The following is a 27,999-nucleotide window of genomic DNA, read 5'->3' as shown; positions in this document are numbered from 1 at the left end:
GTCAGCCACAACGGCGCCGCCGCGGGGCCACGCCCCCCCAGACGCCACGCCCTGCGCCGGCGCGCGAGGGGGTCCGGCGGGCGGCCGTTAGAGCGGCCGGCAACCATGATCACTTCCGGTGGGTCAGAGGGCAGCGAGACGGAGGCCGGGGAGAGGCGGCGGCTGCGGGGCAGCGCGCGGGAGCGGCGGGAGGGGCGGGCGGGAGGAAGGGCCTCGCGGGCAGCGCCGCGCCGCTGGGGCCGAAGCGGGGCCGAAGCGGGGCCCGTGGGGCGGCCGCGCCCCGGCATGCACAGCGAGCGGATGCGCCGCCATCTTTAGGCTCCCTCCCCGCCTGTAGTGACAATAACAAGCCCCGGGCCCGGCTGCCCCGGCAGCGCCCCGGCAGCGGAGAGGGGCGAGCGGAGAGGGGCGAGCGGGAGCCCCGCGGAGCGCGCGTGGGAGCGGGCGGCGGGGGCTGCGCTGAGGCCGCTGAGGCCGGGGGGCTGTGGCCTCGCTCGGCCCTCCCGCTGCCGCTCGGAGGAGGAGAGGTGTCGGGGCAGCGGGGAGCCGCCGGGGCCGGAGAACGGCGCTGAGAAGAGCCCGCGGGTGGCGAGAGGTGGGGGCGGAGGCGCTGTCTTGAGGGAGGAGTGGCGGCGGGAGACGGAGGAGAGCTGCGAAGAGAAAGAAAGTCACAAAGAGAAGGGGAAGAGGGGAGATCCGGTGATTCCTCCGAGGAGTAAGAAGGCGGAGGAGGGGGAATACCGAGGGACTCTGTCGATAAGGAGAAGGGAGTTAAAAGACTCCGCTGAGAGACGCCAGAGGCTGACGGAAGACCTCTCTCCTCTTTGTCGCGCTGCCAGGATTTGATGCCCCTCAGCCCGCTCATTTCTGTGTGTTCATGTTTCCCACAGGTTTCTCTTCCCCCAACCCCTCCACTGCAGCTCAGGAGGTCAGGCCTGCCACTGATGGTAGTAGCGGCAGCAGCTCCTCCTGCAAGAAGAGAAAGTTAAATAACAGCAACTCTGAAAGAGAGGAATTTGATTCCATTTCCTCCTGCTCGTCATCTCCTTCCAAAAACAACTCCTCCTCATCTTCTTTAGTCATCACCACCTCTTCGTGCTCCTCCTCGGGGGTTGCCTCCTCCAACCATCACCTCCAGAAGAAGCTGCGCTTTGAGGACTCCTTGGATTTTATCGGACTCGATGTGAAGATGGCTGAAGAGTCTTCTTCCTCCTCCTCTCCCGCTGCCTCTTCTCAACAGCAGCACCAACAGCAGCTCAAAAATAAAAGCCTTTTAATTTCTTCAGTGGCCGTAGGGCACCATGCCAACGGCCTGACCAAAGCTGCCTCCTCTACTGTGTCCAGTTTCGCCAACAGTAAACCTGGCTCCGCTAAGAAATTAGTGATCAAGAACTTTAAAGGTAACAGAGCATAATTCCTCACAATCTCTGCGGAGCTGGCGCTCAACTTTGTGTTTTGTTTTCAACATGAAAACCGGTTGGCTTTCAAATAGCTCCAGGTTTTACAGGAAATGCTTTTTTGTGGTAAACGTTCTTAGTCTTATGTAAAGGGGGGTTATGTTGATGATGCATCCTTGCCCAATCACGTGCACATCTGAGCCAGACTTCCCTGCCTGGGCTTATTGTTCTGACTGCATTCACTCTGTTGAGGAGAAGGCCCTATCTAGTATCTTGAAGGAAACGTTTTACTGCCAAAGTGTGTAAATCACCTTTGATCAAACTTCTGAGGTTTGAAAGCACTTTTCCAGTAATCTTGACTCAGGGTATACTGTATAGTTTAGCCTTGTTTATGGTAAGTCTTTGCAAAGTATACTTTAAAAAAAAAAAAGTAGACTTGAATCTCCATGTCTTGCCCACGTTTATTTTGTCTGTTTGTAGGTTAATCTGCTTGTGCTTAGTTTTAAATGTTGAAACTAAGGTGATTATCTGGCTATTAAGGCGGATTTCCTTTCTGCTTCCCCTACTTGACTTCAGAGTAGGTACTTCAGACTTTTTCAGGTTATTTTCCTTGCAGTATCATCACTGCCGCAGTTATTGCTTAATTTTTAACATCTTTTCTACTTTAATATGCTCTTGCTTTTCTTTTCAAATTTACATTATTTTGTAATTTCTCAACCAACATGGTGGAGCTTTTCCAGTGTTGTTACTTGAGATCAACTGAAGCAGGGAAACGAGGCTTTCTGATGTGAATGCTGCATGATATTCTAATGAACAAAACTGAAGTAGGTGAAGGCAGAGATCCTAGCTAAAATTCTGTAGTTTTTATCCTAAAAACGTCTGAGAATTGTGAGATTTTCTTCTTAGTCCATTCTTCTCTTTTAAAGTAGTTCAAAAACTTACTTTCCTGAGTGTTTTTGTTTTTCTTCTTATGTTTGGGTGGGAGAAGAGAGGGCTTAAAGATCTGACAGAGATTAAAACTTACGTCTAAAGAGGCAGTTGATAGAAATGTGCTGCAGAGATAGCACAGAAGGTGAGGATTAGGATTACCTGAGCCACTGTAACGTTCCAGTGTGACTTTTTGCTTTAAGGACTACTTAATTCTCAAGAACGTTCCCAGTCTGTTTCCCGTGCTGCCATGTCACCATCTGTTAATTTGGTTGCTTTAAAACCTTGTATTTAGGATGCATGATGGCAAGAAATAAATGCTGTCACTGCATGTACTCTCTTATTTTAAAGAGAAGGCAACTTTTCACATTTAAAGTATTAACTCCATGCCATGGATGGCATGGTGCTGCAATAGCCATTGCTTATAAATTGGTCTTGGAATCACTTCCTTAAAAAGAATGTCTTGAGAATCTGCATCTCTGGTTTTTATTTATGCTCATCTGCCAAGATGACTAATAATCGTAGTGTGCTTTTGTCTGCCATAGCAATACACATCCTTTACAACTTCCTAAGATTCAGTATCTTGGTGTTTACTCCTGTATGCCGTATTCATTGCAGGCTAGTGGAAATGAACAAGTCCCAGTTGTGGCAAGTTGTCTCTGTACGGTACAGTCAGTGTTGGGATATTGCCAGTACTGTAGGGAAATGTTTGGGAGGGGGAAGTAAACAGAAATAGGATTATTTTTTTTATCCCCAATAAAAAAAGCTTTGAGGTGTTTGTTGGGGTTTGTTGCTGTTGTTTTTTACCTTTAAGTTTGCAGAAGTCCATTTGAACGCACTTGTTGGTGACATGGATATGCATCTGACTTCCTGGTTTTTCTCCCTTTCCCATCTCCATGTGGGAAATTCCACGACCCAGCAAAAGGGGTCATTTGAGCTAACCTGACAACACATAATTTTAAAGTAGTCTTGGTTTTCTAAGAATGTGACACGGGTAATCTTTTTCATGCTGCGGTAATTGCTTTGGTCTTGTTGTGGGCGCTGTGTAGCAGGGCCTCTCTGGAAAATCTGCAAACACTTGAGCTATACAAGCATTAGAAGAGGCCTTAAACTCTACAAATATCCTCTGGGCAAACCCAAGAGAAACATAAATAGATTAGTTAGAAACCCAGAGATTTTTCCTTGTGACCATAAAACCTGTATTAAACTAAGTATTTCTATGTGCATTACTTGGGAGCTTCTTTCCAAATATTAATGCGGAGTTGAATTCATATATTTAATTAGAAATATGCTGTGCACGACTCCGTATCCCTTAATCCATCACTTTCAGCTTTTGTTGTTTTGTTTGCTTATTTTTTTTCCCCTCTGTTAGCTGTGCTGTTCTGGTACTAGAAGGGCATGTAATGAAAATGCGGAACAATCTTCCTGGGTTTTAGTGCTCCCCTCACTGAGCTGCATAGACATGTTATTGGGATTGTTTTCTATTTGTATCATTCAATACAATCACAGACTCTCAGGGCTGCTGATGTTGTCATGTGTACATGGAGAGTAGTGCTGGATTTTTAGTGTGTTACTATTTCAAATGTAAGAAACTGCTTTTGCCTTATTGCTTTTTTTTTCACATGTGAAGTATAACCTAAAACATCAACCTATACATCCTCCTTTCTGAGTTACATTTGTGCTTTTGGTAAAAGGTAAAATGTTTTGCTCTTACTAAACGCTTTCTCAAACTCTATCAAATAATTTCTTTTCAAGATAAACCCAAATTGCCTGAAAACTACACAGATGAAACCTGGCAAAAACTGAAAGAAGCTGTAGAAGCAATCCAGAACAGTACTTCCATTAAGTACAACTTAGAGGAGCTCTATCAGGTAAGTGCCTTAAGTGTTGAGGTGAGGGATTTTTTTGATGGCTTGTGTTTTTTTTGGTGTCTTTTCCTGTTGTTTGATCTTACAGCAATGGTAGGAATGTGACGTTCTGTTGACAAATAAGGCAAGTGGCTGTATTTGGGATTTCTGGTGTGTAGCTGCTAAAGGAGAAATATGACAATCCTAAAATGGTGGTGTTTAGGTAAGAAAAGGATGACTGACAGTTCTGATTGAGGCTCATAGGTAATTCATTTGAAAACCAACGTTTTTTGTTTGCCTTTCTAAAAGTTAATATAATACTGTCTTGGTTCGGTTTGTCTGTAATTGCTTGTCATTCAGCATTATGTCTAACTGAGAACTAACATCTCTTTGTTTCCAGCAGCAGCTCTGACTGTTTTGCCCTAAACCTTTAAGGAAGTGATCGGTCTTAAGCTGCATCTCATAACGTTTTATTTATAAACTTTTCATTTTCAGCTAATGTGATAGGGAGTCGACTTTTCCTCCTTACCTACTCTGAACTTACGGTTTTAGTGGCATTACTGCTTAAGCTGGGTATAGGGAAGCACTCTAATTATTTTGTAAGGTTTTATTACCTTGTCGGTTGCTCTCTGTTTCTTTATCTGTTGTTCAGTTCATTTGTTTTTGAGTTTGTTCTTCCTCATTCCCTCCCCTTCCCGGTAAACACTGTATTAGATTTTCCTGGTTTCTGTGGAAAGCTGGGGGCAGAAATGCAGTTTGCACAAGGTTTGGGATCAGATCAAGGGGAAAAATAAGTTATTTTCCTTGTGAAACCTGGATCGTCCCAGGCCAAGTTCCTTGGTTTGGTGCATTTTTAAGGTTGTGACAATTTTTTTATAATGCTCAGTGGTGAAACTAATGACAAAGTGCAGATCACAATATTAGCTCATGTTTAAAATAACTTGTTTCTAGACTGAACAGCAGAGCAAATGACTGCCATTCAAGTACTGCACTGCATTCATAATGACTTAAAGATGCAAGGTTGTTAATACAACTTTGTATCATGCTATGAAGTTGCCGCTTAAATTCCTGCTGTTTTTTCTCGCAGCCTTCGTTTTTGATGACACTTGTGCTAACAAAAAAGGATAGGATTATTCTTTTAAATCTGCTTTAACATCATGATAATGTAGATGCCTTTTAAGAAAATAGTGTGCAATCAAGTATTATTTCTCTCCTGTTCTTTTTATAAATCTAAAAATGTTGTGATTTAAAATGATTGGGAATCACTGGTGTTTTCAGTGCATATTGCTGTCATTTCTGAATAACTGTTTGGTAAATGGATCTGATTCCAAATGTGTCTTGGCAGACACCGTTATCCGAGCATAGAGGAAGCTGTGAAGTCTGCAGAAGTTGCTGCTGCACGTATCAAAACAGGGTGCCTTTTTTAATGGAGTTGTTTAGCTTCACTCTTGTCTGTGTTGGAAAACCTTGCTGAGCAAACATTGAGGTTTTGTTAGTTTGTGGCTGTTAGTTTTGTACTTAATCTACTCCCCCTCCAAGAGGAGAGAGAACACAGTTGTGAGTGGCTGAAAGTCTGTGGAACTGGCTGCAGCTTTATGGGAACAATTCTTCTGTTAATACCAGAAAGTAAAGATCTCGATCTTTGGTACCTTATCTATAATTTCTTCTTTTTCCCTTAATTGATCACAGTACTTCTGGGAAGTTCTGAGGTTCCCTCGTCAGAGCAGTGCTTGTTTTGTCCCTGCTTTCCCTAACACGAACCCTAGTTTGGATGCTTTAATTAAAGGACTAGAATTCATCTTGAACACAGATTCAGATGTTTTGACCACCTGTAAGACACCGATGTCTTGATGAAAAGTTTTAATTTGGCAATTCAGAATAAAACCACTTGATGAATTACAGCTTCTAAAGTTATCAGGAATCCCTTATATAGAATTATGTCTTGGAAGTCTAGCAATAAAATTGGCAGTAGCGTTGCAGCAAAGTTGTGCTTCATGGAGTAAATCTGGTCAAACTTTTATCTGTGTGCTTAGGAAGTTTGTCCTCTTAAAAATCATTATAATAATGCCAGTAAGCTGGGCAGAATTCACAGATAAAAAATATTGTGGTTGTTGCCAACAAAGATGCAGCAGCTTTGTATTCGGTATTCTAGCGCATGATAATTCTGCTCAAGATTTTGGGATTTCTGATGCACTAATGGGAAAACACAGCTTTTATATGAATGATATATAAAAAACAAGCACATGCTCATATATGCTAATAGGTGTGTTTTTCTGCCTGCAGCGGAAAGGCCGAGTTTTCTAAGGATTTGTGGCAGTGTGGTTAAATAGCACTTGGGTTGATAGGCAGCAGTTAGGAGGATGTTCAGCTGAAGTGGCTGAGCTGAGCAGGAGCTCTCAGCTGCTGGTGAAGTACAGCGAAATAGCTGCTGGGTTCAGAGTGCTGGTTAGAAGTGAGGCTGGCAGGGCTATGCAGGCAACTAGCAAGTCAGGAACATCCATCTTTCTTGCTCTTTGTTGACTCCTCCAAAATAAGTGAGAGAAGTACTAGTTCGCTTACTGCACTCAATGGAACTTTATCGGTCTCTTTATATTTGGTGTTTTCAATCATCTTTTTCTTCTGAAATAAGAGTAGCCATTAAACAGCAGCAGATCTTGGGAATTAATGTTGAGCCTACCCCTGTGGGTGGTACAGCACGATATCTTTCACAACCTACTCTGAACTATAATCTGGAAAGTGTTCTTATTGTATTGTTGTATTTGTTTGGGATTCCTTACATGTTAAGAGTTAAATTTATCGCTGTTTACAAATATTGAGATCTGTGTATTTTGACGATTTCTGTCTTTTCTAATAATCTGGATTCAGATGTTGCATACCTGGCTCATATTTCTGTACTTTGGTGCTCGGAAGATGCTGGCTCAGCTTTCATTGTCATTCTTACTCTTGCTCTACCTGTTTCTTTCTGTCGAGCTTATGCAAGTTTGATTTTCCTGTTGGCAGTGTTGGCTGGTTTTTATTTTGATCCAGCTTTGCTGTATCACAGAGCCCATATTTACTGACTGCACTTGTGCTGCCTACATCAAGAAGTGCTGTGTACCCCAGGAGTTTTAACTGCTCTGGTTATTGCTGTGCTTGTAATGGTGGCTGTTAGCAAGTATTTGAGGGGGCTTCAGTGTGATGGAATAGGTGTGCTCTGTGCACTGAAATTAAGAAGCTCTTATGTTCTAATCTGCTCAGGGCACAGCTCTCCTTTGTCTCTTAGTACAGGTGCAATGTCACGTATCTCTGGTGTTTGGCATGCAAATGTTAAGTGCTACAATCAGATGATGGACTTTGAGTGAGAAGCAAAAGAATCCCGTGTCTTTTTTTTTCCTTGTAAAACCACATGTGAGAGCATAAACAGACTTCTTATAATCACTTTCTCTTTATTTCAGGCTGTTGAAAATCTCTGCTCCTACAAGATTTCAGCAAACTTGTACAAACAATTGAGACAAATCTGTGAAGACCACATTAAAGCACAAATTCACCAGTTCAGAGAATATCCTTTTTAGCTGTTGACAACCCAAAATGTTTTTACCTGCCAGTCTGTAGTGATGGATTTCTCTAAGTAGTTCATGACACTGAACTATGGTGAGCTGAATTCCTGGTTTTTGCATAGTTGGGTCTATTTGTGCTTTTGTAAGGACCTCGTGAAGACCAATTCTGGTTCCTTTGTAACCATCTGCAAACTTGTTGAGAAAGTTTCATTAGTACTTAGGAAACATTTTGACATTTTATAGAAGTTCAGATTAGACTTCAGAGTAAGACTTGAAAGACTGTTCATTGTATCACGCGCTCGAATTGCCTTGTTGAGGTGAATAGGAAAGTTGGAGCAGCTAGTTCCTGTCTTGTTTGAAAAGTCCTACTGGTCTGGGAAGGTACGACAATACTGGTTCTGGGGATCAAAATACTTCATCTGGAGAAGTCTGGAGTTGCATCAGAATGAGATCCTGTTAAGTGGGTTTTGATTGGTACCAGAATTGTGCTGCAAGCTGAGTACAAGAATTTTGAGGACAAATTTTATCTCCTGATGTTACCTGTTAATGTGAGCTGAAGTTACGGTACCTGTATGTAGAAGTGGACTTTTACATAGGAGGGCTGCTCTAAAAGTATTGCCTCCTATTTTATGATGTTGATGGAATGGCAGTAGAGGCTGAACCTTCCCACCAATGTCCTGTTATGTTGTGTGGCTGTGTGACAGCAGCAGAGGAGTACTCTGGCAGAATGGCACCTGACATGGGAGTGTGTCAGGAGCAAAGGGCTGGAACTTAATTCCTTCATGCAGAAAAAATGCACACATTGACATTCACTGACACTTGCTGATCATGGATGGATACCAAACAGTAGATGTGAGCACAGTGAGGGCTGGTGCAGATAGTTATGAGAGTGGCATGCAGGCTTCTGTTCACGGCTGATGCAAATGCAGAGCTAGTGGTGGTGACTGTTGAAAAACAGTGTTTTGTAGCTGTGACTTTGTTCTGTCATGCTCTATCAGCTAGTGTTACTGTGCCCCTTCTGGTTGTTTCTGTGGAAATAAATTGGAGGCGTTACTTTTGGAGCAACTTGTGTATGTCATGGATTATTGGGGTCTCAAGTGTGTGGGTTTTCAGTGTTCTCTACGCATATCCTCACCAAGATGTGACAATGGACAAAACATTCAAAGTTAGAATTATTGGGGTTTGTCATTACTGAAAATAGTATGTTTATACCATGGCCTGCATTGGAAATAAACGACTTGAAAGAAATTAGGTGGTTCTGCTTGGTAATAGATCAGTTTGTTGCGTTGTTAAGTGGTTGTTTGTTTGTTTGTTTAATTAAAGTCAGTGCTAATGCAATCTGTTATTCATAATTTTCTTAATGATTTCTTCATGGATTCATTGGATAGTGTTCTTTTTCTAAAGAAAATAGACAAATGTTGGCAAGATCACTGCAGACAAATGGTAAGTTTTTTTTCTTTGTGAAGAAACGCAGTTTACTAGTTCAGCTGGCGCTTTACTTAATTCTGTTCCTTTACCAAGGAGACATGCTTCTGAGACATTGCCTTATATTTTGATAAGGCTTCTTTGTGAAATACATTGTATCTAGTGTATTAGAAATAGAGACTTGAAAATACAGTAGTGTATTTCTTGATATGGTGTGACATTGGAGCAGGTACCTATTATGAAAGAAGCTATTCTTCTTTTCTGGGGGAGGATGCACAGTGTCACATTGAATGTCCCTCTGGGATTGGCAACGCGCTCTGCACAAACTGCTTGATACTTCACTTGGGGATTTCTTTGTTGTTGTCATTGAGCGTAATTTGTTTTGCTCTTCAGTTTCAAGAGTGAAATAATTGTGGCTTTTTTGATTTCTTCTCATCCCAGATTATGATTAGAAGTATTTTTTTGTTCTTGGACCGAACTTACGTACTTCAGAATTCAATGCTGCCATCTATTTGGTAAGGTCACAAAGAATAACATTATGAGGGAGTTATTTAAATTATCACTTGTCTGGCAAAGTACTTTCCACTGACCTGTAAATTAGATGGTGAATATGTACCTCCTTCTTGCATTTTTAATGTTCTTACCGTGAATTACAGATTCTTCTAGAATAACTGATAGAAAGTCTCAGCTAAGTAGATATCAGCATCCAGTTTGCATAATAAAAAGGAAAGGGTATGTTCGGCAGCTGAAGTGCTAGGGTTTGGCTTGTCTGGTTATGGCTCCTTACATGTGTAGTATTCTTTGAATGTTTTGGAAGGCGAAAAGTTTCCTAAAATAGGAACAAATTATTCTTCCTCTCTTATTCTAGTCGTTGAGCAAATGCCCTTTGATGCCATTACCATACTGTGTTTGGCTCTTATTGGAAGCTAAACTATGCGAATTACTTTGCCACGGAATAAAAGAATGATGGATAGAAGTGTTCAGAATGGCATTTCCAAATTCATGGAGCATTTGAATTGACATGCCTAAAGCTGTGATCCTTTGTCTTTCAACTCACCGAGTTCTTCTGAAGGCTGCCGAAGAGAAATAAAGATTAGGAAGTGATGGACAAAAAGGAATATTGCCCAACAGCTTAAGTATGGGATTGAGGCCCAGAATAATATTCTCCTTTCCTTGTGGAGGCTGCTGTTCAAACAGCTTTCTGTCATCTGCCAAGTAAAAATGAAAGTGCTGCAAAAGTTCAGTGATTATTTAGGAAAAATGTGTGCTTTGGTCTTCAAAATCTGTAGTTTATTGCTGGTGTGTTATCATTATTTTAGTATCTATGTGTTTATCCATCTTAAGTGATTAGGGGGCAGAGGAATGAGGGATTTGGAGAAAGCTATTGGGCTCTCTGTTAAATCTGGGTCATGTTTTATTAATGAATTATTTAGAGGTGATTCTTAATTTATTAATTTTTTTATTTTCTTTTAGGGATATGGGGCTAGAATTGTTCAGGACTCATATAATCAGTGATCAGAAGGTTCAGAACAAAACTATAGATGGCATTCTTCTGCTGATTGAGAGGGAAAGAAATGGTGAGGCTATTGATAGGAGCTTATTGCGAAGCCTTCTAAGCATGCTTTCTGACTTGCAGGTGAGTAGAACTCTGTGTTAACTTTAAATCAATAAATAGCTTATTCTTATTTAGTGTTTAGTAAGTTTTACCATGGATTGTTCTGGTGTTTCTCTAGATTTATCAAGATTCTTTTGAGCACAGATTCTTGGAAGAGACTAACCGTCTGTATGCAGCAGAAGGACAGAGGCTTATGCAGGAACGCGAGGTATTTTGAATGCTTGATGATATTTTGTTATACCTAATAATTGAGTGTTTTTCAAGGAGAGGAACTATTCTGCTGCATCACTCAGTGCATTGGGCTACAATGTGCCTTGTATGTTTTATCATAGTCTGAAAAGCAAATTTGCTTGGAGTTGCCTTCAGCATGCTGTTGATTGCCCCTTAGAACTGGATCTGTTGCTGCTGTCGGCCAATATTACCAAGTTTTTCCTGTCTTGATTTTTTAAAACATACAAAACTATGCTGGCATTTCCAGGTTCCAGAATATCTTCACCATGTCAACAAGCGCTTGGAAGAAGAAGCAGATAGGATAATCACTTACTTGGATCAGAGCACGCAGTAAGTGCAATCGCTCTTTGCTTGGTTTAGCTCTTCTTTTGACGGCCATCAGTTTGTTTCAGTTACTGACTGATTATCAAATGCTTTTTGTTCTCCAAAATTTCTTGGTTATGATGAAAACTGTCTTGATTGACAGATCTGATATTCTTCTTTCCTGAGCCACTATTAATTTTGACTTAAACGTTGTTGGGGATCTGCTTGGAGAAATAGACTGGGAGTGGCAGCCTCTGAATGTCTTCTTGAAATGCAAATAATCAACTATAATCTTACCTGAAAAAGATAGAGCCAACTGATTTGAGAGAATTCTCAAGTAAAAAAAAACTTCACGTTTACACAAGAAAATTTTCTTCTTCGTTATGGAGTGTGAGATACTGACCGATGTCACTTTTCAGTTTTTGAGGAAATCTTGTCCCTAAATGTAAACCAGGTGGAAGTCATCACTGTAGGGTAGGAGAAATGTCCTTCTAACATAAAGCTGTGGTTGCTGTGGTCACCACTGTAATAAAACTATGAGCAATTATTAGCAACTTCTTCAACAGCCGGTTTCCAGTGAGGAAGGTGCTTTGCTGCTACCAACTTTAATTTTGATTTCTTCCCTCCTTACGCTGTTAAAAACTTGGGCTCATTTAGTGGCTTCTTCCACACAGTTATCAGTGGCTGCCTCCTTATTTTGTTTGAAAACCTCTTGGCTCTTGAGATGTCTTTATTTCCTGCTCCCAAGACAAAACTCCCACGAAGCAGGAAAAGGTGTATTCTTTGATAGAATTCTTGCTCCGCTTCTTCACTTGTGGAATCTTTGTCCAGCTGCTTAGAGGTCACTGCATGCTTTTAATGTGAGAATTAATTCCTCAGTCAAAAAACGGGGAAAAAATGATGTTTACTGAGAAGGAAAAAGGATAAATATATATATTCCCATTTTAGGTCCTTGGCCACAGATAATAAAAGCACTCCCGATGACAAGTCTAGTTAACATCATCTCAAAAAATGGATTTGTCAGTACTGGAAAAAAGAAAAGTAATTCTAAACATTTTCTTCTATAGGAAGCCACTTATTGCTACTGTAGAAAAGCAACTTCTAGGTGAACATTTAACAGCCATTCTCCAGAAAGGTAATCTTTCCTCTTTATAGAAATGTTTCTAATTATTGCTTGGGGCTTTCAGTTCTTGTAATGCAGAATAAATAAATAAATACAGACTCAGATGCTGGGGGAGGACAGAAGCTTGCGTCATTCTGTAATGCTCTTTGCAACTCGGTTCATGAAATAGCACCGACCATTTTGTGAGTTGGCAACTACTGTTTTTGTCAGGGCCACAGTGATGGTTTTCAGATATACAGCAAAAACTAAATACATAAGTAAATAAGGTTCTCTTCAGTGCAACGTGTTAAGTATCATTTTAGAGATGAAAAGTAAGGGAGTAGCCTTTGAATTATGGGTTTACCAGTATGGGGAGATACTGATTACTTGAAACTCATAGAATGCAACTTGTTTTAAAAATAAATAAACAAACTTGAGCTGCCACAGCTCTGCAGCAGTATCTGTGGAGTCAGAATGATCCTTTCTTACTCTGAGAGATGGTCTGGAGATAAATATGGGTTCGTCAAAAGTTGTGTAACGAAATAATCTCGTTCTTGCTTGCCAGAATCTGGATGGAAGAGGTGTGTGAATATCATTTTGCACATCTGGGACAGATTCTTTGTTCAGAGGAATGTCAAGCGTTTAGTATTTACCCAGCTACTTTTCTGAGAGCCTTTCTGTTGAGTGTCAGGCCTTTTGCCAAAAACTTTGAAGTGGAAGGTGAAGCTATTTCTTGAAGCTGCTTGCCTTCAAACACCTGTAAATTGTCCGCTGGAATTACCAAGAAAGCCTTCCTACTGATCAGTAGAGCAGAAACTCCTCAGATTTTAAGGGAATAGTAAAGCAGAAGTAAGCAAAAGTGGTATGATCTGTTATGGGAAGTAGCCTAAGAATCAGCTCAAGTAGCCATTCTGCATTTCGCTCTTTCTGTTAGTGGGATAGTTTTCCAAACCAGGGAGGGGGGGAAAAAAACAAACAAACAAAAACAGCCCGCTCACTGACCAGTAAGAAATACTGGCTCTGAACAGGTCCTTTGCTGGAGTTATAAGCTGTGCTGTCTTTGAATTACTGTAGGTTTTTAACTTCCACTAAAATTCTCTTACTTGCAGGTTTGAACCACCTTCTGGATGAAAACCGAATTCAAGACCTGTCCCTTCTGTATCAGTTATTCAGTCGTGTGAGAGGCGGAGTGCAGGTTCTCTTGCAACACTGGATTGAGTACATAAAGGTATTGGTTTTAGAACTCTGTCAGTGGAATTTATACAGGGATACTTTAGTGATCTCTGGAAACTACTGCATCTCTGTGAGAATTAAACATTGCTTGCTGATAAGTATTTAATCTATGGCCTTTCAACCCTACTGGGTAAAGAACCGGAACTGTTCAAGTCATATTGCAGGAAATATCAGGTGTTTACTTACCAAACTGTAAACAAATTAAGAGTCGTTTTGTTTATGGCTAGCTGTGAGAAAGAACTATATTTAGCCATATGCTTTTTGATACTGACGGAACACTTCTCTCGTCACCATTTTAAAATTTGCTGTCAGAAAAAGAAAAGCTCTTGAGTTTGTTAATTTGGTTTTGAATTGACTTGCGAGTTCTGAGAATGATTATGGAGTAATTCATTTATGATGCTGTTTCTTCTGTTGTATTAGTGTGACTTAATGTGAATCTCAAAACCAAAAGACTACAAAGATAACTTAGGCTTTAGAAATGTTGTCATTTACATTCGTTGCTCAGGATACTTGAAAGATATGTTTTATTTTGCAGGCATTTGGAAGCACCATAGTAATTAATCCAGAAAAAGACAAAACCATGGTCCAAGAACTGCTTGATTTTAAAGATAAGGTTGACCATATTATTGATGTTTGCTTTCTCAAGAATGAGAAGTTTGTAAATGCCATGAAAGAAGCCTTTGAAACATTCATTAACAAAAGACCAAATAAGCCAGCTGAACTCATAGGTATTTTGTTTCTATCTCTTCCCATGTGAGAATTTGGTGGGAGGGGCAGGAGGGAGTTGCCAGTGCAGCTGCGATGTGATGGAATTGTGTGTTGTGCTTTAACACATAATGCATCCTCACACTGTGAGATCTCTTGTGCTTTGTTATGCTGGTGAATTCTTTCAGAGGTTTACCATTAAGCTTTACAATTAATTGGCAAGGTTATAGAAAAGTGCAAGCCATTAGCACTTCTGTATTCCAGCAATTGACTGGCTTCCAGTTTTGAGAATGTGCTAGTAATTTTGACTTTTTCAGAAGCTTACGTAGCTGCGCATTCATCACATGCACAGAGCAGTTGGGGTTCCACATAGATATTTGTTTTTATGTTTTTGTGCATAAAAGTGGAGAGAGATGGCAATGCACTGTACTCATCGTCTCCTTGGAAACAGAGACTCTGTAGCTTACAACAAAGGTTGCTTACATCTTCATGTGTTATGTGTCTAGCTCTCTGCAATTGGGAATACCCTAATGGTTTGTCTGGATGGTACCTAATACTTGCTTTGCTACCCGTTGTGCTCTTAGGCCTGTGGCATGATGCTTTCTGCCCTTCTTTGTCACATGCTTACCAAACAATTGGAAGTTAGATTTTAGTCTATCAGAAATTGGGTGGTGTAGCCAATACATTTAAATACTAGTTTATGTATCATTTTTTCTTTATCATGATCTTTACTATTACGGTCATGTTAACCTATAGCAGTTTGGCTTTCTACACCAAGATTGTAATACAGACAGAATTTCATGCATGCACAAAAATGTTATTTAACTCTACTAAAGTTAAGGCACAGTAATTGCTTATCTGAAAAGATATTAGACTAGAATGTTTTATAACTGTAGCATCTGTGATTAAAGCAACTTTAAGATCCTTTAATTTCCAAAACATTTAACAATATTAGATATAAAAGCAAAAAAACATCAAGGTACTGTTTCATTGTGACACTGGGTGTGTGCTGAACTTGTTCTTTAATGTTCTTTTAGCTAAATATGTAGATTCAAAGCTTCGGGCAGGCAACAAAGAAGCTACTGATGAAGAACTTGAAAAAATGCTGGATAAAATTATGATCATATTTAGATTCATATACGGTAAGTGTTCTTTTTTATGTGGCTACAATCATTTAATCAGCAACATAAAGGTACACTGAATTCACTTTCGCAGTCTTTTTAAGTAAGTGCAGTGCTGTTTAGTGAGTTAAAATTCTCATGAGATCTGTCTCCAAATCTATTGAAATATTAATGTCAAGGTCCTTTTTTGTTTTACTGAGCTTTGAATTAGGCCTAATAATAGCCCTAATAGCCTAAATGTTGATATAAAAGCTCCCAGTGTTTTGTGATCACTGTCAAATTTCATCTCTTACAGGAAAAGATGTGTTTGAGGCCTTCTATAAGAAAGATCTAGCAAAGAGACTATTAGTTGGGAAGAGTGCTTCAGTAGATGCTGAAAAGTCTATGCTTTCTAAACTCAAACATGGTAAATATCTGTGGTTCTTTCAGCTTTCTTTTGAAAACAGTCACTCTAATGGGACTGCTCAGAGGTACTGTTTATATTTTCCTCCATATGACAGCAAAAATCTTTTGGTGATTTTGAGGAGAATCATTTGCTTTAAATTTAGTAACTGCAACAGTAATAGCCAAAACCCAACAGTTTTAACCTCATTCTGTATTTTGCCTTGTGGGATAGTGTTGACATTGCATGCAGAGTTTATCAATGATATGTTCAGAGAACTTGAGGATGGCCTCTCTTATTATTTACTCCATATAAGGCCAGTAATGTGAAGCTGTGGGCTAGCAGCTTTGTAGTCTGGTCTTCATTGGTTTAGAATGGAGTCTGTGGGTGGTAGGAGCAGGATTTTTACAGCTCAGGGAGTTGTTCCACCACTGGGACATTTTGGCAGGGAGCTCATTAAGACCAGAATAAAAGTCTGAGTGACAAATTGCTGGTGCAGTTTGAGGAAGAATGGTCTGTTTTCCACGTGGGGAAAAGAATTTGACTGCAAAGTAACTGCTACACTAAAACATTTTTCCCCCCTACCCCCCCCCCCCCCTTGTTTGTATCTTTATTATCTTAATTAAATCCAGGTCTTATATTTAAGAACACTTGATGACACGTCATCCTGCTTCAATATGCATTTTTATATGTAGTGTACTGATTTTAAAGAAGTTATTTTAAAGAAGTTATTTTTAAGAATGGATTTGTGTTTGTTTGTTTGTTTTTAATATAGAATGTGGAGCTGCTTTCACAAGCAAACTTGAAGGAATGTTTAAAGATATGGAGCTTTCAAAAGACATAATGATACAATTTAAACAGGTACTGCTGGAAAGCCTGCCTTCATTTACTGGTTTTTTGAGTGAGGTATTCTCAAAAGGTCTAGTAAGAGATACAGAATGTTTTCAACTGTAAACATTTCTATTGTAATTGGAGTTAAACTCCTTTTGGATTATTCCACTCCTCTGTAATATAAGTGATTGCTTTCAAAGGGAGTGCCCAAATGTCCAACAGGGAAAGCAGTTCCTACTGAAAATCGTTGGGAGTTGATTTCTGGTTTCTGTACTTCTTGAAAATGTTGCTGAATTTCTTAGTGGTTTTCTTGACCAATAAAGCAGGAATGAAACTGGAAGAAGTAGTTCTAAAAACGAGGGGAAAAAAGAGAAGGGAAAATAAATGGAACGCAAGAAGAATTGTAAACTTAAAAACATTTTAATGCTAGTTAATAACACTGTATTCTGAAGGGACTGTCTGATAAGTTCAGTCATTTAAGCAGGTAACGATGCCTCTAGGACAATCCTTTTGGCCATTATTTATGGCAGTTCTATACTATTTTGATCGTAAGCAAAGTTCATCTTACTTTCCTCAATTCACATGTAACTAGATGCATTTTCAGATCAGCCTGCTAAAGCATTCTTGTTATTATCTTCCTGTAAAGCACCTTTAGAATATTAGAAAAGCGCTTTTCTTTGTATTCTCATTTTCTTCTACATAACCTGCATTTTATGTAGCAAAGGCATCACAGAGTTATTGCCTTCTGTGCTCTCGTTGCACCTGCTCTGGCTAGCTTTTCAGTTCTGCTGAAAACAAAGGTAATAAACATAGTTTTCTCTCAATGTGTTTATTTCTGCAGTATATGCAAAATCAGAATGTACCTGGCAATATTGAACTGACAGTGAATATCTTGACTATGGGTTATTGGCCAACCTACGTGCCTATGGAGGTCCACCTGCCCCCAGAGGTAATGATTATGCATACACTATACCAAGTAGCAACCTAACAGAACTGCACCTTGATGTCATCTGCAACTTGTCTTGATTGCAGAGCGGAGGGAAATGCTTTTAAAGTCAAAATGATTTGGTATCATGGCTTATTCTGTTTGTTTGTTTGTCCAATTTTTTAGATGGTAAAACTGCAGGAGATTTTCAAAACCTTTTACTTAGGAAAACACAGTGGTAGGAAACTTCAGTGGCAATCAACTCTAGGACACTGTGTGCTAAAAGCAGAATTTAAAGAGGTGAGTGTCTTGTTTCTCCTATTCCTGTGGCTTTGCCAGATCCAAATATGGGTGTACCTTAGGAACATATAGAGATGCTTTTTGTTCTCTGATGGCAAACGTAGGAGTGTTTTCATTAAGAACAAGTTTTGGAAGAACATAGCAGTTTTTAGAGAGTTTCCAAGTATTTCCCTTTATTGTTTCTTTGTGGGCATGAATATATCTTGGGAAGGAAGATTTCCCTTGAAAGCTGGGAATGTTTACTAAGTTTATTTCTGATAACGTTGATGATAAAACAAGTATTATCCAACTTAGTTATTAAAGACATAGTAATAGCAACTATGTTTTTAAACTAATGCTTGCATTACACTTTGGATTAAAGGTCTTTCAATTTGTAATTGTAAGCACGCCTTGGATTTGAATTTGTCTGAAGTTGATATGTACATTAGCAAATTTAGTCAGTGGGTATGGCAGTCTTATCTGACCTCTGTCTTGTTCTGTATTTTGTAGTAAGCATGAGATCAATAACTTTTATTCTTTCATATTCAAAATGAATAAGGAGCAACTGCTTCCTGTAAGTGAAGTAATTTACATAGTTGATCCCTCCCTAAAAACAGCCTAATGACGTCTGTTATTTCCTCTGTGATAGGGCAAAAAAGAACTTCAGGTCTCCTTGTTCCAGACACTAGTGCTGCTCATGTTTAATGAAGGAGAGGAGTTCAGTCTAGAGGAGATAAAGCAAGCCACTGGGATAGGTTGGTACTAAAAACACCAACTGCTTCGAGTGTGTTCTTGAGTGAAAATACTAAACAACTTGTTTCTGCTTTAGAGGATGGAGAGCTGAGAAGGACGCTTCAGTCTCTGGCTTGTGGCAAAGCTAGAGTGCTGACTAAGAGCCCCAAAGGAAAAGATGTGGAAGATGGTGATAAATTCACATGCAATGATGATTTCAGACATAAGCTGTTCAGGATAAAAATCAACCAAATTCAGATGAAAGAAACGGTATATTTTTGGTTGTCTTTTTTGTTGTCTTTTCCTAATACTGTAGGTTTTTATTCTTGGTTTTGTTGCTTGTCCATTTACAAGCTTTATTCCTCTCAGTTGTAATGTACATAATGGTATCTGTGTGAAGGATGCACATATATTTTAGATGATAGCGCAAACTTAATAGTGGAGATCTAAACATGAGCTTCCGTGCTAACTTAGATGTCAATCATCCTTGACATCTCTAAAGTTGATTAGCAGAGGTTCTAAGTAGTGAATGTTCTGTTCATCCTTAATCATTCCCTGGAGCTTTACTGATTTGTGAACAGAGAAACAAATTAATTGTGAATTTGTTATCCAATGTCAAATCTGTACGAAGATTTGACTCCTGGGTACAAGTTCTTAAGGCAGAGGACTTCCATATTTTGTAGGATTTATGTCCAGTATTTTACAGCAGACCTTTTAGTGTCTCACAATAAGATTTGTCTTAGATATGAAGAAGAATGGATTCAACGGTTCTGGTGTTCTCTTTAAAACTCTTTTTAAATGGATCCATCAGGTAGAGGAGCAGGCAAGCACTACAGAGAGAGTATTCCAGGACCGGCAATACCAGATCGATGCCGCTATCGTACGAATTATGAAGATGCGAAAGACACTGAGTCATAACTTGCTTGTGTCAGAGGTCTACAACCAGCTTAAATTCCCAGTAAAGGTGTAGTACTGATTTCTTTTGCTTTTAATATTTGTTGCCTCTCTTCACTTTCTTTGACCTGTCCTCAGTTAAACGGTGCTTCTATCTGAAACGCGTGTCATCTTTCCTGACTGTGACATAATTTAGACAACATAGATTCTATGCTTCTGTGATAACATCTGAACTCAGATATATTGTGCATTCTATCTCATTTTGTAACTTTCTCTTTAATTATACGTTGCAAGTTTAAGAAGCTTTGATGTGTTGAGAGATGTAAATTATAATTAGTTTCATCAATCATCTCAAATTGCACAGGTATTTGGCTTAGGTAGAATTGAGAAGCATTGACTACAACATAATAACGCTGACATCTGCTTTCGTTTACAGCCTGCTGACCTTAAGAAGAGAATAGAATCCTTAATTGACAGAGACTACATGGAAAGAGATAAAGAAAACCCAAATCAGTACAACTATATTGCATAAACATATGTTGGCCTTTGTTTTACTGCACACTTGGTGTCATACGCAATTGCCAGTGGATAAACTAGCCTGTTAATCCCGTTAATTGACTTTTTATACTACCGATGACTGAATGAAAGCAGTGTAATGGAGGAGTATAGTAGAGTGGACTTCTTTCAGTGGTTAACATGCCCATTTAAAGAGTACTATTTACATTTTAAGAAGAATGCTGTTGAACTCTTTGCATGTTATTTAGTAAGATGTGCAGGAAGCTGCAAGAAAGTATCTGGTCTTCGTAATTCCATTTGACTCTGGGTCTGAAGAGGAGAGTCCTTTGATATGACAGATGTCTTTCACACCTTTAAATGGAAACAGAAGGTTAATATAAGAAAATAGCCTTTAAAATGCTTAAACTGCATGCAAACTTTTAATTTACTGTACAGAATGCATTTCAGTTAGCAACATACCATTGGTTTGGATGGATACCCACACGAGGATTTTTTCTCAAGGGGGAGGGGAAATGGGGCATAAGCCAAGCTGTGCTTATTGCTGATCTAGTGGAATACGTTCTTGGTTGCAGTTAAGGCAAAATGGTACCAATATAAAATGATTTATAGAAGTTTGTAGTGTGGGCATATATATATACAAATATCATTCTTAAATAACTGCTACAACAAAACAAGTTCAGATTTGTATTTATATGGCTTGCCTGTAAGACTTAGTGCTCACCTTTGGGAATTTTAAGCATAAAACAGCCATAACAGAAACAAAAGTGACAGTTTTTACTGGACGTGGGTAGGAGGCCTTCACCTCTTGGCAGCAATACTCTACACAAGAGAATCTATTTAAAGGTATTTATGAAAAGCCACAATGTTCTTGTGGCAATGCTATAAGAACAAAAACTACAAATTCATTTTAATACTTGTTTTGCTTTGCAACATTCTGAACTTGAACAAACCTCAAGGTTTAGACAGGGCGCTTGCAAGACTGCCCTGCTTTGGATTGCTTTAACTTAAAGCTTTAAGAACTCAGCCCTAGATGTGGCAGGCCTCCGAGAACCCAGAAGCCTACCTCTCATACAGAAAGATAGTTAAGTATTGCTGTAAGGCATCTAAAACATTGTGTTAGGTGACCAGAGAGCATTCTTTACACCTTGATAAGACATGGGAGAATAAGTCACTTGAATGTAGAGTTTTTTTTCAACAGGTTGCATTATTTTATTGCTGTAGCAGTATGGCAGGAATAGGTGGGGTAAGAAAATGCCAACAGAAAAGGTAACTCCTCTACGTAACAGTTCTTCCTTACAGCCAAGCTTAAGACCTACAATCAGCTGTGTTGCAGAGCACAATGAAAAACCTCATCTTTGTTCAGGCACTAACAGTCCTGGGGAATACCAGATATTTCCTGTAAGCAAGATGTTACTTTCTTTTTAGTGACAGTGTAACTTAGCGCTCTATGATCTCTAACTTTTTATCACTGTGATCCCACTTTCAGGGGCCTACATGTGAGAGAGGGTGGGTGTGTGTGTGTGTGTTTTGTATCTGATGCGTCCCATCCTTAATGCTTTTTTGGTCCATTGTTTAATTCTGTATTTTCTTCAGCTGTGTATTTTCTCAGGCTTCTTTTGTATGCAGTCCTCAGTTGACAGATGGAGCAGGTGGTTATTTTTTCTCCTACTGAATTACTTACTGTCACCCTCTAGTAACTGTAATACAGTTCTTTACACGATGTGCAGAAAATCTGCCTTAACCATTGACCCTGTTACAGCATAACTACTGGCAGGCATCCAGGGCCACCACTGTCTCTGTAAGGAAAATTATTAATAGAATTATTTGGTAAAAAGCTTGAAGATTGCTCCTGAGCCAAGTCTTTAAGTCTTATTTCAAGTGGCGATCCTCTGGGGAGAGAAGAATGCCTTCCCCCCCCTTCAAAAAAAAACCCTTCTGTGTTTTCCATTCAGCGTTCCTTTTTCTTGTGTTTTGTATTTTTAGCCAATAAAAGATTCCTTTTAAAATGGTATTTTGGAGAAGGAACAAACTCTTTGTGAGACAGGAATTGCCGTTGAACCTGTTCCCTTCACTTGGTTCTTGCGAATCAATCAAACACCGTCACACATTAAAAATACCTATTCTGGTAAAATCCTCCCTCGTTGGATAAGCTTGTTACAGTCAGTCAGGCTACGCAGGCAGGTACAAGGGCCTATTGAATTTTTATCCCATCCACTTCAGTAACTTAAATGCAGGAATTATTACATTAAAAATACCCTCAGCTCTCATAAGACTTTGGTGATCTGAGGCAGCCCCGAGCGGCAATGCAGTTAAAGCAACCCAAAGAGCAGACATTGAGAACACTGACTGGGCTGAGGAGTGAGAGGGAGGGGAGAAGGCTTCTCATTCTCCATGGCTTTTCCCCATGAACTTATTCATCTCTTCTGCTAAGGTCTCACTCATTCCTTGTTCGTGACAAAGCCGCAGCCAAGGTTTATTGTCCGGCTGTACAACTCTGCAACCTCTTGCTGGGATCATGTGCCTGCCTATTGAGCCATATCTATCTCTGTATGGAAAAAACAAGTGGGTTTGGACCACTGCTCATTTGGCTAGAACACGGCTCGTCTGTTTGGCCACACATTTTTAATCTTGACTCTTGCATGCAGTTTATAGCACCTTGTTCATAAGAAATTGCAGTTTATTCTTAGAAGGATCTATTTTAAGGTTTTTTTTTAATCTTTATACCCGTAAATGGAATATTTTTCTTTTTTTGTCATGGCTGGTTTAAAAAGTGACCATTTTGTTTAAATGCTGTAATTGCAAATGTGTTGTAAACATTGTTTTGTTCTATAGTTTACACGAAGGTGCCAAAGTAAATAGTTAATAAAAAGGATAAAAAAAAAAAAACCATTAAAAAAAAAACCCTAGCAAATGAAGTTGCTTTAGCTGTGCTTCATATTTTGGTCTCTGCTCTTTTCTTATCAGTCAGCCGGTTGATTTTTGTTTTCCTAAGCATATCATTCGCCCTCAAGCTTTCTACATGTCCGAATAGCACTTGGTTGGGTTGGTTCCTAGTGATTTCATACAGTAGGAAGAATAATTTCTTTGGGAAGTTACACTAAAATTGTAAGAGTTACAGCAGCATTCAAAAATGTAATATACTTTTTGTATAACGATTCTTCAGAGTATGTCTGGAGCGGGAAGAAGACAACAACTAACCCTGTTACTTCTCAGAAGCCTCTTCACTCGGCTACCGGAATATAAAGTTGTGCTTTTTCACTGCATCAAAAAGTTAAAGAGTTTATGCAGACTTGCAAACAGGGCATGTGTCACCATTGCATCCGTTGATGCAAAGAGCAGCAAAACCTTTTTAATGTTTCATAACAAGTCTGATATGGGTACAGAGAGTCTTTCTTAAAGTTGGTAAATAATGTAAATACATGTCCTTTCAGAGAGTGAGTCTGTTATCTAGGTATTTTGTGTCATTTAATAAATATTAAACAGTTTTGTGTTGATAAACTCGTGTAAAATGCCTTCTTCCTCAAACTGCTGTATGTCGGGCTTCCCATGTTTGTGGCTTCTTTAAAACCTTCAGCTTGTGCTCTGCTAGCAAAATACCTGTTTGCTACCTGAATCCGAGTAGTTCCTTTTGCATTCGGTCATTAAAATCCCCATGAGTTTTCTAAGCAGATTCCATTCCTGAGTTATTTCCATTCTTTGCTTCTGGAGAAAGGGTTCGAAAGCACAGAGAGCTGCAGGAGAGTAACTTTCAAAGCTGTCTTTCTACATTCAGGGTAGCCTATGCCAATGCCATAACTAAAGCTCTCTTGCACTTAGGGCAAGTAGCTGCTGCGCAGCAGACATTATGCTTTCAGTTAGGCTTATCTCCTTAAGATAAGCATAACGTCTGTTCATCAGCTTGAAGCTCCTCTGTTTTAGACCTGGAGGAAAAGAGGAATATCATGAAGTATTTCAGTGTTAAAACACTTAAGTAACGATACAGAACAATACAGAGAAGATGAGCATGGCCCCGCACAAGACTGACACCCAAATTCGTGAAGCATTCCATACATTTTACTGGCTGGAGGGCCGTGCCCAGTGGGTAGTAATTAATGGAGTTAAGTCCAGCTGGCGACCTGTTACAAGTGGTGTCCTCCAGGGGTCGGTACTGGGGCCCATCTTGTTTAATATCTTCACTGATGACCTGGATGAGGGGATTGAGTGCACCATCAGTAAGTTTGCAGATGACACCAAGTTGGGAGGTGGTGTTGATCTGCCTGAGGGTAGGGAGGCCCTTCAGAGGGATCTCCATAGGCTGGATCCCTGGGCTGAGGTAAATGGGATGCGGTTCAACAAGGCCAAGTGCCGGGTCCTGCACTTTGTCCACAATAACCCCATGCAGCGCTATAGGCTTGGGGCTGGGTGGCTGGATGACTGTGAAGAGGAAAGGGACCTGGGGGTGTTGGCTGATGCTCAGCTGAATGTGAGCTGACAGTGTGCTCAGGTGGCCAAGAGGGCCAGTGGCATCCTGGCCTGCATTAGAAATAGTGTGGCCAGCAGGAGCAGAGATGTAATCATCCCTCTGTACTCAGCTCTGGTGAGGTCTCACCTCAAGTATTGTGTTCAGTTTTGGGCCCCTCACTACAAGAAAGACATCAAGGCCCTGGAACGTGTCCAGAGAAGGGCAACAAAACTGATGAGGGGTCTGGAGCACAAGGCTTAGGAGGAACAGCTCAGGGAGCTGGGATTGTTTATCCTGGAGAAGAGGAGGCTCAGGGGAGACCTCATTGCATTTCACAACTTCCTGAAGGGAGGCTGTGATGAGGAGGGGCTTGGCTTCTTCTCCCAGGCAACAAACAGGACCTGAGGAAATGGCTGCAAGTTGTACCAGAGGAGGCTTAGATTAGATATAAGCAAGAACTTTTTCTCTCAGAGAGTGGACAGGCACTGGAATGGCTGCCCAGGGAGGTGGTGGAGTCGCCATCCCTGGCAGTGTTCGAGAGGCGTCTGGATGAGGAGCTACAAGCAGGATAGCTGCTGTTGCCTACACCAGTTCTGCTGCTCAGGACAAGGCAGGGAGAGGCACTGTCTCAGGGCTGGACGTAGCGTGTGACTGAGGGCTGTGCCCATAGAGGGGTTGTGCTGGTGTGCTGTGTCAAAGGAGAGTGCTGCAGCCCTGCAGTAAAACATCCCACTAAGATAATGGTTACGTCCCATGCAGTTTCCCTTCCACCCTTGTGCTTTTAGACACAGCTTTCTGCTTGAGCATGAAGCTTCCTGCCAAAATTTCTCCAAACAAGTTACTGTCAATGTGCTTTCATAAGAGCGTAAGTGGGAGGTGCCCGATATGTGAAGCTGAGCATCTTCACAAGGCAGTTTCCTCTCCAAAGCTGACACGTATCCCCAGGAAGCCAGCTTATATGTAGCTAAAAGTACAAATTCCTGATTACTGATACTTCCCAATATGCCAGCCAACACATGGTTAAAATGATGTCTTGAGCACGCTTGTATAATATGCCCGTGGCCCAGCACCGCCTCCCTACCTTTGCTTCTGCCTGCAGGCTGGGAACATGTTTTTCCAGCTGTGTCACAGCGTGAGCTCTCAGTGGGCTTTTGCAGGAAGTCCTGCAGCCGCCTGCTGCAGCCTGCGCTCTGATCCTTCACCTCAGCACAAAGCTTTCTTTTTTTGGCATTCCACGTGATCGCCCCAGTCTTGACTCAGCAGTTTGCTGGCCCAGCAGCATTTAATGGCTTGGTTTCCCATCACCACCTCCTCCAGAAAAGCAGCAGCTCAGAAACGCCACCATCTGCTCCGAGCGAGAGTGAAGTGCAGCTTTCACACAGTTTAGATAGAAAGCGATTGTTCTAGAGCTGTGGCCGTCGTGCTTCCCCAGTAACAGCCGCAGCTGAAGCACTCTGCTGCCAGGCTGTGCTGGGCAGCGCCGTAACTCATGTGGGTGCCCAGAGCTCAGCGCGTCCCCGTGCTGCTGCACAGCTTGAAAAGTGGAGCTGCATGAGGAGGAGAACCTCAGTGAGCATCGGAACCCCAAAAAACAATTGGAATAAAGCAGTCACTTCTTCATTAAGCACAGAACGCTTCGCTTCTGGCATCCGTTGCCTTTTGCAGGTCTCTGGATTAAGGAAAGTCTCATTACAGACATCATATGCACGTAGCTGAAGGATTCACACAGGATTAAGCATATGCTGCACATCTAGCATGTGTTGTGAACGAAGGCCATAGAACAGCCTGTCTATCTGAAATAAGGCTCGAATTTATGAACCAAATCCTAAATAAGAAATCAGAGCGTGCTGCAGACCTGTGTTCTGTACGTGACAGTGCCTTGTTGAAATCAGTGACATCAAACATGCAGTAAAAACATAATGCTGTACAGAAACATCCCAGTCTTGTTCAGATCCAGCAGACAATGGAAGGAGTGTCTTAGGAAAACAGCATCAGCTTGACACCCATCAGCGGACCCCAAGGCCATGCCAAATGCAAAATAATCTCCTTCTCTAAGCAAAAGGAAAGGCATTTTTTCTGCATCACAGTCACAATCATTCGAGCCTCTATTGTCAGAGGAAAACAGCTGGCCACAGGAGATGGATCTCACACAGCTGAAGTCCTGCAGGCACACAAATACTGCTACCTTTAAGCTGCAACTCCGCACAAATAAATTGCTCATGATCAATAAGATACAATGGGTATTTGTCAGAGGCTGGAAGCTGCCAGTACTGAACATACCGGCTTTCCACAGAACTTACTAGGAACCAACCAACCCCACCATCTTTCCTTGTATTAAACTGTAAGCTGTCCTATTATTTTAGTCCTATACCAGATGCTAATTTCCTTCTGCGCTATTGAACAGAACCTGATTTGCTTGTTATGATATCTGCCATTCGGTTTCATTTCACACTCTGCTAAGCCAGCACAATGCAGACAAGGTAGTCAGGCTGCCACTTCCTTCTGCAGAAGGTCTCGTCATTTCACAGTCCATTTCTTATGTACAAGTGAGAGATCAAAACAAGTCAGGGTTCTTTACTCAGAACAAGGGGATATTTGAATATACCAACAATTATAAATGAAGCTACACATCCTGAAGTAAATGTTCCAGTTAGTGCAAAATGTGATATTGCAGAGCACAAAGTGCCTGACACATACCAAACCTTTTCTTCTCTTGCCATTCATTCATGCCCACTTCAGTGTCTCTGTCCAAATATTGAAGTCCTCTTGATGTAATTGCTCTTAACTCTCTCAGAGGTGACTCTTTAGGAAGATGTAGGAATGCAATGTTGTTTCTGCATTAGGTATCAAAAAGGGGGAACTGATCCGAAGAAGCAGATCACAATTTATTTGTGTTTTGTAACTCGTCCTTTCAAATAGCTGATGTGAAAAAGTAGAAGTGCCACATATGTTAGTAGCATACTTTAGAAATATAGTTGCTGAACTGTGTGATTAATTCTTGCTTGCAAAACTGCAGTAGGATTTCAGTGTTGCAAATAGTATAAGTACAGTGTTATGGACTAGAAAGCATATTGTAAGGATACTCTGTTTGGAAAAGAGACCCTCAGCATAGGAAAAGCAGGCTTAACAAACATCAAAGCAGGCAGGGCCTCCTCACAAGGCTGGAGTGCCTGGCTGTGTGTGTAGGCTGGGATGCAGCAGGCAGCCATCAAGACTCCCCTCTGTCCTCCTTCCAGACTTCTCTCTATCCAAGGACAAGCAGATATCCAGAAAAATAATGACCGAGTGTTGAGTGAGCAAACGTTAGGAGTTCAATAATTAGTGATTTATGCTTAGCTAGCAAAAATGTATGGTTAGCTGGTATCTGTGTGTTTAGCCGAGTGTCAGGAAGATTGTGAGCATGAAGTACTCAAGCCAATGAGGAGCCAGGGGAGGAAGAGATAAGAGTTGGGTAATAGGGCATAAAAGGTGTAACGGTTTTCTGCAGGCACTCCTGCTTGCAGGATAGCCGCCATTGCAACTGCGGGTAAAATCTGCTCTATCAGAGATACTGTCCT

The 27,999-nt window shown here is 40.7% G+C and overlaps 1 protein-coding gene, 1 long non-coding RNA gene and 1 pseudogene across 3 annotated transcripts; 2 read left to right on the top strand and 1 right to left on the bottom strand.

The window, feature by feature from the left end:
- Positions 1-23: 23 nt before the first annotated feature.
- On the top strand, positions 24-22,885 carry CUL4B (cullin 4B). The gene is made up of 21 exons (XM_072334353.1): positions 24-118; positions 891-1,400; positions 4,080-4,195; positions 7,606-7,709; positions 9,081-9,150; positions 9,574-9,647; positions 10,606-10,768; positions 10,866-10,955; positions 11,226-11,308; positions 12,349-12,416; positions 13,493-13,611; positions 14,152-14,344; positions 15,359-15,463; positions 15,738-15,848; positions 16,600-16,685; positions 17,497-17,604; positions 17,767-17,880; positions 18,509-18,614; positions 18,689-18,861; positions 19,403-19,555; positions 19,922-22,885. The coding sequence occupies exons 1-21, from the start codon at positions 106-108 to the stop codon at positions 20,015-20,017; spliced, it is 2,655 nt and encodes an 884-aa protein (XP_072190454.1). The 5' UTR covers positions 24-105; the 3' UTR covers positions 20,018-22,885.
- On the bottom strand, positions 20,221-25,818 carry LOC140251095 (uncharacterized). 2 transcript variants are annotated; one of them, XR_011903366.1, is made up of 3 exons: positions 25,524-25,818; positions 23,610-24,184; positions 20,221-20,352 (listed from the first exon to the last, which is right to left on the bottom strand). It is a non-coding gene; the product is annotated as an uncharacterized lncRNA (long non-coding RNA). The 2 variants fall into 2 exon arrangements; XR_011903367.1 differs by having other exon boundaries at positions 23,610-23,921.
- On the top strand, positions 23,956-24,055 carry LOC140252340 (U6 spliceosomal RNA; annotated as a pseudogene).
- Positions 25,819-27,999: the final 2,181 nt, after the last annotated feature.

This window comes from Excalfactoria chinensis, chromosome 4 (assembly GCF_039878825.1).
Source record: "Excalfactoria chinensis isolate bCotChi1 chromosome 4, bCotChi1.hap2, whole genome shotgun sequence".
Classification (NCBI taxonomy): Eukaryota; Metazoa; Chordata; class Aves; order Galliformes; family Phasianidae; genus Excalfactoria; species Excalfactoria chinensis.
Note: the sequence above shows the minus strand (reverse complement) of the source record. Positions and strands in the feature narration are given on the sequence as shown.